Below are 11,760 nucleotides of genomic sequence, written 5' to 3'. Positions count from 1 at the left end.
GATATTTTACATTTAGCACGTTCTATAGAAAGTGTGAACGGAGTTGAGTATTAATCGTGTACTTGGGATAGTGCTTTGATATCAAAGATATATTTTCACACTGTGTAATGTTTCGATTCTCTGTTGTGAATACCACCAGTAACGACATTGATGTTAAATCCTCACTCTTGGTCATTGTAAGCGAATCCTAAACATCGCAAACAGTCGGTATGGAAATCGAACGCATGCATACTTTTAGATAGGCGACACTAACAATTTTATTACATCCGTGAAATACTCTGAAACGTCGATTCGTGATTTTGTTAGCTATATTCATCTTCTATATCTGTGGACACAAAGAATTCTTAACTTTGGTTACAGCTCATTCGTAACGAATTGTTGCGTGCAATCTAATAAAGCGCAAGTCGAAGACGAATGCTTTGATTTCAATGAACTTAAAAGTCCTTTTGTTTTGGTGTTGGGTTTAATACAATTTGTATGACTATAACGAATCCGATTCCAAAAGTGTTATGTAACATTTAACAAAAAGTTTGATGACTTGTATTCTGATATTGATAGATGTGAAAAGTAATATGACTAGTTTATAAAATCTCGGTAATGTTCTTTGTCATGTCTGTGTTCAACAAATATGCGGTCAAGACTTACCATTCGATATTAACTCTCGCAGTCGGTGTAAGCGAAAATTTGTTGTAGTAACAATACCGACGAGTTCAATAATATTCTCTATCGATGCAATCAAATAATCCGTCAGCTACAAGTGGATTTAAAACTTGATGCTGTTTTGTGGTAACTGAAGGCAGGGGCATGTTTGTGTTGATTTCAGGAATGATCATGACGAGTTGATCGGGTAAATTAGTTAATGTGGTAGTAACTACGAGCGTAAAGAGTTGCTGACATTCCAATATCTTTTACGCTGTCGTATATGGATTCACTTGTGATAATTATTTCTCAGATATTGTTCGGACATTCAAATATCGTATATTCAAAATGTAATAGGTTTATGTCAAGTCGTATATGGACTGATTAGTAAATACTTTGTTTTACAGAATAGTAACGACCTTTACAGTTGAATAAAAAATTATCGGTCATATGAATACAAAAAGGATGAATTAATTCAAGTTTGTGAGTTGTAGTGATATAATCAAGTAAGTGAAAACTAGATTTTTAACACTTGTTAATGTTGTGAATAATTCTTTTGAGTATGGTAAGATGTTAAAATGTCGCTTTGACAATTGAAAATTCGGATCGCGAATAGAGTTGTAATGTTTCATTACTTGTTTCGAATCAATGTGCGTATAATCTCTAAATATGACTGGGTTGAAAGTTGTTAGTCATGTTTGTCAATCTATTTCAATTCAGACTATGTCAAAGTCCAAATATTTCATTTTGGATTATCTGGATTTACCTTTAGTACATCCGCGAATGGATTTAAAGTTGGTAAATTACCAAAATGATTGAATATTATCGGGTTAGAGATAGTTGGTATTGATTCTATAACTGTTAAAACAGCGGCGTGGAATGTGTGAATGATCGATGTGGGTGAATGTTGGCGTCAGTAATATTCAGGATACGTTCGATTCAACAGATTGCGTTAATAGGATTTGTCAAAGGATTTGAGTTGGGTCGAGTCAATACATTCAAATACGATTCAACTTGATTTGTGTAGTGAGTTACATTTCAAGTTGACAATCTAACACATTGATTGAATATTTTCATGGATCTTATCACGCAACTAAAGTCAGCCACTATTCGGGAGGCGTGAAACATATAGCGATCGCGGGCAAGTGTCAAATTGTTGGTTTTCGAATCACGGTCTGCGCTGGTACTGTTATTCATTACTTATTACTTGATAGTAACAACCATAGACACATTACACTGTAGCGATTGGGATGTATGTAATGACAAGACGCGAGAAATGGCTATGTCTTTGGTGTTATCTTGTGAGCGATCGTGGGATTTGTAACCTATTTCACACGTTTTTGAAGTGTTGGTTTGTGAACGCGGCTATTGTTGATATTCGAATCACCGTCTACGTCGGCTCTGTGGCAAACCAATTACCAAAATATTACATTGTCAACGATCGGCATGTATGTAACAGCGAGTCGCGAGCGATGGTTATGTCTTAGGTATTATCTTGTGAGCGATCGCGGGATTTTACCAATATTTCACACCTTTTTGGAGTGTTAGTTTGTGACCGCGGATGTTGTGCGACGGCTCTGTAACAAACTTATTGCGGAAATATTACCTTGTGCGTAATTCCTACCTTTGTAACATCAAACCATGAGAGATGGCTATGTCTGGCGTGTTATCTTGTGAGCGCTCGTAGGATTTTACAAATATTTCACACCTTTTTGGAGTGTTAGTTTGTGAACAGCAGACTGTTCTGTAGATGTGAAACAGCGGAAGGTGTGAATAATCCGATCTGAAAGTCGGCGTGCTATTCAGGATACGTAGAAATCAATAGCGACGAAAGACTTAGAACACGATCGGTCATTTGTCACGACTAAACTACATCATATATAATAATTCACGATATACGCATTAACAAAGGTTCATTCAGCGAATCACCAGAGATCTGCGACCACAAGACACAATAGCCGCTTGCCACCCCCACCATAAGACGCAATAGCGGTATGCCACCTCCGCGATAAGACATAAGAGCCGCTTGCGACCGATCCCTATGCTGAAAAGGGTTACCGTGCGACCATAAGACACAATAGCCGCTCGCCACCACGCCCATAAGACGCAATAGCCGCTCACGACCACCGCCATAAGACATAAAAGCCGCTCACCACCCCCGGTTTTCCAGCCGCTCACGACCCCCGCCATAAGAAATAAGAGCCGCTCACGACCCCCGCCATAAGACGCAATAGCCGCTCACCACCCCGCCATAAGGTATAAGGAGCCGCTCACCACCCCCGGTTTTCCAGCCGCTCACCACCCCGCCATAAGCCACAACGCTAGTTCGCGAGCGATCTATATAACTACTGTCGTGAAGGTAGTATTTAACACTGCTCCAAGTTTCAGGCTTGCTACTTAAAGATAATGGTAGTAATTCCGTTTCCGAAGTTCAGTGTGTGCTGATCTATCATGTACATAGTACAGCAAACAGATTTTACTCAAAAGCCGGTATTGATCTCCATTGATTTTGACGATGTTCTATACCGAGATCGGTCATGACATTTGGCACGGTAAGTGTTAGTATCGACCGCTGTAACAAGTTTTAAGTTTGTCACTGAACTATGTGGGTGGTAATTTCGTTTCCAAAGTCGAGTAAGAGCTGACTCTTCATTTATCGCCAACAAATTTACGCAAAAGCCGTTATTGGTCTCTATTGATTTTAACGATGTTCCATACCTAGATCTGTCATGAGCTTTCACACGGTATGTCTTGATTTTAGTATCGAACGCGGTGCCAAGTCTTAAAGTTGACACTCAATGATTGAGGCAGTTATTTCGTTTTCGAGGTCTAGTATGGTAGAGATGCGCGCTGATCTGATACTTAGCCTACCTACGTCATTGCGGATCTCACGCAAAAGCCGGTGTCGGTCTGTGCTAATCTATAGTCTGCGTTCCATAACGAGATCGGTGATGATATTTCCAATGGTATATCTCGATGATCGCATGAAACAGCTAACCAAGATTCTCGGTTTGCATTCAAATATTCACATAATTTTATGTTCGCCAATGTCCATTTCACTGTGAAATTGTGGCCTTCAAACCATTTGCTTACAATCCCCTGTCAATTGCGATAGCTATTTCATTTTCGATGTCGGCTAACAGCTGATCATTCGATCAGCCTATTCCTCGATCTATTTTACTCAAAGTTCGGTGTTCGTCTGTTTGCATTGATTTTGACAGTGTACCATACCGGAATCGGTTATAAGATAGCGTATGCTACTTCTCGATGATTTCTTGTAACAGTATACTAAGTTACGGCTTTTATTCATGTATTTATATATTAATAGATTTTCCAACGGCGATTTCGCAGCAGACTTATAGACAGTAAGCCGTATGTGTTGTGTCACAGTCTCCAGTTTCAAGGCCAAAATGTCCTACGTTGTTCCGAGACCGAAGTTCCGAGGCTACTGTCCTTAGTTCTTCAAAGACCATTCATATTGATGTTCTGGATTCAATATGACGGACCCAATCTATGAGATAACAATTGCGTATGTGTCCGAACTCGTTCACCTTTCCAGTTAGGCTTACGCAATCTCTCGAGTTCTAGTCATTGGAATTAGTCAGGTCAAGTCAAGTGCGAACATGAATCGTATTGAATCTTTATTCCGTACGTAATTTACGCAGTTGCCTTTAGAGCGAAAATGAGAGGTCTAGAAGTTGTCCAGTCTATTGATCCAATCGTACGCCGGGTGCCTCCGCTTTGGTTGCCTATTATCACCTGGTCGTAACCAGAGATGGCCACAGTCCGGTTCAGGAGCCGGAGCAGGATTTCAATGTTTTTTTACCTGGCCGTACTGGATCCGGATTTCGAATTTGGGGTGACGGTCGGATTTTAGGGTCTATCGATTTGCGTAATCTATAACTCTACCATGAAATCAAAACGCATGCTACTAAGGATGACCTGATACTTGATTCGTGGCATAGGGACGATTCTTAGTTCACGTACATTTTGTAAAATAATCCTTTGATTAAAAATAAATGAATAAAACATTTGTTACCACACTTCAAGTCACGGCTCACCGGCAAACCTCTCGCGGCACCTACGTTAAAATCACTGTTGTCAGGAAATTCATGTGACCATCATAAAGTTACTTTTTTACGTTGGAAAACGCCATTGTGACGTCATCTTGATAAAATTCGCTCGCAGCCCTTGCCCCACCACCCGATATTGTCACGAGCCGCCACTGGAAAATACACGGAGTATTTTTAGTGAGAAATGATTTCATATAATATAATTACATACTCGCAGTAAGTCGACTATTTTTTCATGTCCAAATATTCCAGTCTAATAAATTTCGCTTCTTCTGGTCGAAATTGAGCCAAATTTGCTATTAATCATAATTTTACACAATCTAACAATATCATGAGGTAGCCGGTAAAATTCGAAAGTCTCTATTTGTAATTGATCAAAAATATTTTCTCTTAGCATTGCTTTCTCCTGGTTGGAATTGAGCCAAATTTAAGTTATTTTAGATAATCTAACAATTCTAAGAAGTAGCCTCCTTTTTGATATTTTGTCCTCATTTTTGAGAAATTTTGGTAAATGTAGGGCAAATTCGACTAAGATAACAGTAAATCAGCACTAAAGTAACGCTCCGGCGACCATTTCGGGAGCTGAGCAGGGAAGTTGACCTTTTTCTGGTCAACCAACTGATATAATGTGAAAGCAAAACTGTACCTCTACATAAACGTTTATCTGTTGATTCTCTACCAGCTTGTATCTAGACGTGAATTCGTTGGATCTCTATCAGATAGTATGTAGACGTGAAATCGTTAATTCTCTATAAGCTATTTGTTAGCGGTCGTCGATGTGCTCGTAATAAAACTGAATGCTGGTATTTGTGATATATCAGACTGACAAGACAGATATTTGATTTAAAGTTCTGGGATTAGTAAAGTTATCGTGTTGGCGGCCTGTCTCGTCTATCTGTAGCATCGGTAAATGAGTCCAGAAATTGTCCGTTATCTGCCTAAATAGACAAGTGCCAAGACTATGATAGGGACAAAATAAGCATGTTTGGCAAGCAAGGAATTCGATATCACCCAATCAGGATTGAAAACATAAGTTGAACATGACTTCAATACTGTGACTTGGACTCGGACTCGAGTCATAGCACTATGACTCGGACTTGACCCTTAAAACGGTGACTTGGACTCGGACTCGGACTCGACTCGGTGATGAATTGAAAATGACTCGACTCGACTCTTGTCAAAACCACAAAAGTCAGATTGACTCGTGACGTCGTGACTCGGAACCATGTGACTTGGTTACAACCCTGATACAATTTCACTGAGCCGTGATATTTGCTAGTGTCGACACCATAGGACACTATGATTGAACGGTCTCTCATTCGAAATTTCAAGCTGGTGACTTCATATTTTGTGATACCATTGTTGATATACAATGTTCTTTCCAATTCTCCGCTAGTTGCTGACGATTACCCCTGACGAGTGTCAGCCGAAAATCAATCAATCAATCAATCAGGTTTATTAATATTTTCATCGTTTCAAAACATCACAAGACTGCGATACAATGAAAAGATAGGAAGGTGTCGAAACAACTTGGAGTAGCCATTAAGATCAGACACCCACCTTAGCCTAGGCGAAGTAAATAAGAGGCATGCACATTGCACACTGAATGAAAAGTAATGCACAGAATATAAGACGCAAGCGACAAAATGGGGTGGCGTTTCAGAGTCAAGTGTTTAGAGTCAAGTGTACCTGTTTGATGCTGGTGTGATCAGACTAGATGACCTTCACGGTCTTATCGATCATTCCTATCTAATACCGAATACTGTGCAAGCATATTTTCTGTACCACCATCACTGCCGTGTGTTATGTATTTTGGTTGGATGAAAATAAAGACTCTCTCTCTCAATATGAATATCTCTCTTGAGCGACATCCAGCGAAGTTGGTCCGCCCGGAACTGGCAACACTGATGACTGATCCACAGAACTGAAGCTGCAGGACCTGGAGCGAACCCGAACGACGATGTGAGAATGTGGTATTTAAATGCTATATTCAGGACATTGGATGTAACTTGGAAGGAGTACGGGATATTGGCTGTGAAGTCTTGGCGAGATATCGGAACCGGATTAAGTCAGTGAGCCGTGATGATTCTCTATAGGAGATTATCATCATCATTGGTTTATTAGCAATTTTATCAGTTCAATACACCACAAAATGCGATACAATGAAGAGAAAGGAAGATATCGAAGCGACTAGGAGTTGTCTATGGAATCGGACACCCACCTTTGCCTAGGCCGCTAGGCGATGAAAAGAGGCGGCATGCACACTGAATGAAAGTAAAGAAGATAGTATAGAAAAAGAAAGTGACAAGAAATAGGGCGGCAGGTCATGGGAAGCGAGATCGATAGGTCAGTCGTGGTCCGGTAATCTTGAGGATGGACTGTATAGATAGTGACAGAGTAAGCTTTCTTTGCGGTCATTTTAATTGCCGTTTCGTATACATACGACTGATACGAGTATACCCATACAGACTAACCGATTACCTAAGTTTTAACTTATAGATGAGACTGCCTTCTTCATTATGGTACAGCACAACTTGAAATCCAATTGTTTCCATCAGAAATTTATCAATCGTGATTATAAAACTTATGATAGTCTTCGCAGCATTTGTCTTAGTCTTGACTTGATCATCAGGATGTATAGCATCAACATGAAAGGGGTGAAAGCATTAAATTAAATATCTTATCATGTACTTTATCGGAGTTATGTACCACAAATCATCTCTTTCCCATTGGCCATTGATTGAGCACTCGGATTTACTCCAAGTCGTTTCGGCACCCTCCTATCTTATGATTATATCGCAAACTTGTGGTGTATTGACTTGATAAAAATTTTGATAAATGATGATGACAATGATGATGATTGCCATCAGAACATTTTTTACATTAGATTTCTTCATCATTTGTTGTTAATTTGGTTACGGTGGTAGTACTGGTAGTTAGTGCGGTTCTTGACCTATTCTCCCGCGTCGCCATATTTCAGATATATTCAGATTTGGCGCCCACTGCTAGCTGTACTGAAGACGACGGGTTAGAGTGGAGGCTGAAATCTGTTCGGGCTTGACTAATGTAGACCCCTCTGTAGGTCTACCGTTTTCATGCTCATGCTCAAAAGAAATTCTGGCTACAACCTTCGATTTGTTATTCACCAGTATGGAATCGGTGTCCAAGGCACGCAGGATCACGCCGACTTGGTCGCCAGTTGCACGCGGTCATGCCGTCACGGGTCGTTGATTTCATTAAAAAAATGAAATGAAATAAAAATTGAAAAAAAGTCAATGTTCTCAGCCACCCCAAATGCTATATTCCAGTTAGTATGTGGTATGTAATGTTTTGACCTAATGCACAAGCCAGGATCTGTTGATTACTGTCTGTTGGTAAAGTACTTGCACCTTACCAGTTGCTAATCATGAGCATCTGATCTCCTCACACTGGCTTAACACAGTCATTTGAAGTCAGTAACCATGCTTGTCACGCCGCTAAGTTGACTCTGTCACGTGAAAAAAGCTTCTATCACGCAGGATTTATTTCAAAAAAAGGACAGAGATTCCAATCAGGGTTATTCAAAATTTGCTATGTAACAGTAAGTTGCTAAAAAATGACACAATTTTTGTTTTAAGCATGCTTCTAGGCCAAAATATTTGGTGTGCCAAGACCAAGACGGTTGCCAGTACTGCACCGTGTGTGCAGTCTGTGGAATCTTGAGTGTGCACGAGACACCGATCTCATGCTGGCATGGAGGAAGACTGTTTATTTTCATTCCAGGCCATTGAAGGTATAATATATCCGCCGTGTGTTTGTTCATTTATGATGGCAACGGCAAAAGTTCACTGCTTGAGTGATTGGAGAAACTCCTAAGAAACCTGAACTTTAATCTGCGACAGCTAGACCAGACCAGAACTAGTGATATACTTTGTATAGCTTATAGCTGTCCAGCTGCAACCTTTCTAGTTTATTTCATGTCTAAGCACAGCAATGGCTCTAAACTTGTCCAAATAAAAGTTTGGAAATGCGCTTTATGCTAGATGCCATATTTTTTTTAATATTGACTGAATATGCCGGGGTTATCGTGGCGGGTGCTAGCTAGCTTTATCAGTATCGGCCTACTATTCCAATGCCAGTCGAGCACTACTTATAACACTTAACTGAACTCAATTTTGTGGTATTTCTTCCTAATTTGGAATTTAATTCCATTACCAAGTTCTTGAGAAATCAGTAATTTTAATTCTTAACTCATTTGGAAAAGCCTGGAGGTCTGTATTGTATTCAACTAGGTTCATTTCAATGCGACGAAATGTCGTACCAGACCATGCATTAATCAAAATTTCCTTTTATCAGAGATTCATCTTCGTAATTGTAACTAGATAGCTGCCAAGATGTTCACGCTTGGCCAAGAACGCTTTTTGGAAGAGTCATCAAAGCCGCAACCTATCATGTTTACGGCCGGTGCGGTGCCTGTCGTCAACGACAAGGGTGAAATGTCCATGAAGAAAGTGAAAGTAAAACGTTACGTCGCAGGAAAAAAACCCGAATGGGCGCCGGAGATGGACCTAGAAGAAGACTCCGAGGATGAAAACGATGAATTAGACAAAATGAACGACCCGGATGAGAACCACGATTCCTACCAGAGACACGATACCGACGGCCGAGACTTGGTCCACACCAGAACTGACAGGAGACTTCAACGGTTGATGGAAAGAGACAGAGACGAGGTCGTCGACAAGACGGACAGAATACGTCGCAGACGCAATATCGAGCCAGACATTATCAGCGAAGACGAATCTGAGCCGGAACCGCCATCACGCGGAAAAATAGCTATCCTAGAGGAAGAAAGCAGCGGCGATGAGGATTTGGATGACGATGAGATCGAACGTCGCCGAATGGCTTTGCGACAAAAAGTCCAAGCCTCTCGTAAAATGGAAGAGGAACTCTTAGACCAAGCACAAACTTCTACGGGTGTTACCATCAAAGAAGAAGATATCATCAAAACCAGCGACGAAAGCGAAATCGAATACACGTCCGAGTCCGAGTATTCCGACTCGGAAGACGAGGGACAGAGGCTGAAGCCTGTGTTTGTAAGAAAAAAGGACCGTGTCACGATACAAGAGAAAGAAGAGGAAGAAAGACTCAGAAATTCAGAAGAACAGGCTAAAAAACTAGCAGAAGAACGGCGTAAAAACACATTAGTCATTGTGGCGAAAGAAGCAAAGCTCGAAGTGGACGAGGAGAACCAAATCAAAGATTCTATCAACATGGTGGTTTCGGAAGACGAAAATGACGAAGACGAGTATGAAGCGTGGAAGCTGCGCGAGTTAAAAAGAATCAAACGAGACCGCGATGAGCGCGAAGCGCACCAGAAGTTGAAGGAGGAAGCCGAGCGATTTAGAAATATGACGGAAGAGGAACGGAAGGAAGAATTACGTAAGAACCCGAAAATGGTCACGAACCAAATGTCGAAAGGAAAGTACAAATTCCTTCAAAAGTACTACCATCGCGGTGCTTTCTACTTGGACGAGGAAGACAACAGACTCAGCAGAGACGTCACGGCGCCCACGCTGGAGGACCATTTCGACAAATCCGTTTTGCCTAAAGTCATGCAGGTCAAAAACTTTGGCCGTTCGGGCCGTACCAAATACACTCACTTGCTGGATCAAGACACGACGGCTTTCGATTCGCCGTGGAATCAGGATAACGCTCTCGCCGGGAAATTCATGGCGAATAAAGCGGGCGGTTTGAAACAAGTGTTTGAGAGACCGTCGAAGAAGAAAAACGCGTGATCGATACGGCTGGTTAGGCTGGTAATCTCTGCTGTAGACGACTGTGTAGGTTCGGTGTGAGCCGCGGTCGTCGGATTCTGAGGATGTGAAAGTGCTTTTCGACCCGCCAGTGTCTATTCTATTTAATTTCTGAATCAAATGCGGTTCTCTTGCGACTTGTGACATATCTAAGTCTGTGCAGAATCGAGTACCTGAGTGATCGACTCCGAGTGTTATGGTTTGAGTCTGCTATTAGAGTATCATTCATTACGATGTCATATCAGTAAGTATGGATGAGACGGAAAGCTCAAATTTGCAACTTTTATGCGATCCCAAAGAATATAATGCCGGTTCTACATCATATTAAAGACGTGCGTTTCCCACATTGCAGGTTTCATTTGTGACAATGCTGTGGGTTGATCACGACTTTGCTGACGTATTCCACTGTAAATAACTAACATACGGATAAATATGCAACTCCCGTTGTCACGCTTGCTTGCATGCCCCGAGGAATTTCCTGCTCAGCAATCTAAAGGCGACATAATTTCGAATCCTATAGCTAGCTACCCAAGCACTCCAAATAGTCCGATAATTCAGCAATATAACCACCCCAGAACAGCCCTCCAAGTCTGAAAATCTGTATTGTTCTGAACAATTACAACGATGCAAACGAGTCACTGTGATTGTTCAGAACGACGCCGGTTTTTAGACTTTTAGGGCTATTTCGGGGTGGTTCCAGTGCCCTGATCATATTTTGATGTATATTTTCGGAATCGTCACGATAGCAGATTTGGAACAAGATCAACTTAAACTTTAACTATTTGAACCGCTTAGTTCGCCAGCTATATCATTATGGATTATGTTGCTTTTAGATTGCTGAGCAGTAAATCCCTCTGGGCAAGCAAGCGTGATGATGGGAGTTGGCGTATCTGTCCATAGGTTAGTTATCTATAGTTGCACTCACTTTTGTAGCATTGCACCACATGCTCGCATTGCGACCAATGTAGGTTTCAAAACTACCTAGGTCCTAGGTGGAAAATAGTGTCTCAACTTAAGTCCCGTTGATATATTAACTTTTACTAGCAAGGAGTGAATAATTCCAGTTATCGAAAAAATTATATCTCACTACTCCACTCGAATCATTAGAATTAATACTCAATTCAGATTCGAGTACTCAAATCATTGTGCCTAGCCCTAAACAATAAACATATCTTCATCTTCCGCTATTTGGTTCGATGCATGTGATGAACTTGACATTCGTCTGCCACTGGATGAATTCGATAATAAAACTCTTG

At 41.0% G+C, this 11,760-nt stretch overlaps 1 protein-coding gene across 1 annotated transcript; it reads left to right on the top strand.

Annotated features, from left to right (window-relative positions):
- Positions 1-8,281: 8,281 nt before the first annotated feature.
- LOC145450692 (microfibrillar-associated protein 1-like) lies at positions 8,282-11,059 on the top strand. Its single transcript, XM_080329196.1, has one exon. The coding sequence runs from the start codon at positions 9,086-9,088 to the stop codon at positions 10,484-10,486; it is 1,401 nt and encodes a 466-aa protein (XP_080185322.1). The 5' UTR covers positions 8,282-9,085; the 3' UTR covers positions 10,487-11,059.
- The last annotated feature ends 701 nt before the right edge of the window (positions 11,060-11,760 follow it).

Source organism: Botryllus schlosseri, chromosome 11 (genome assembly GCF_051294905.1).
Source record: "Botryllus schlosseri isolate E-star chromosome 11, Bs_hap1, whole genome shotgun sequence".
Classification (NCBI taxonomy): domain Eukaryota; kingdom Metazoa; phylum Chordata; class Ascidiacea; order Stolidobranchia; family Styelidae; genus Botryllus; species Botryllus schlosseri.
Note: the sequence above shows the minus strand (reverse complement) of the source record. Positions and strands in the feature narration are given on the sequence as shown.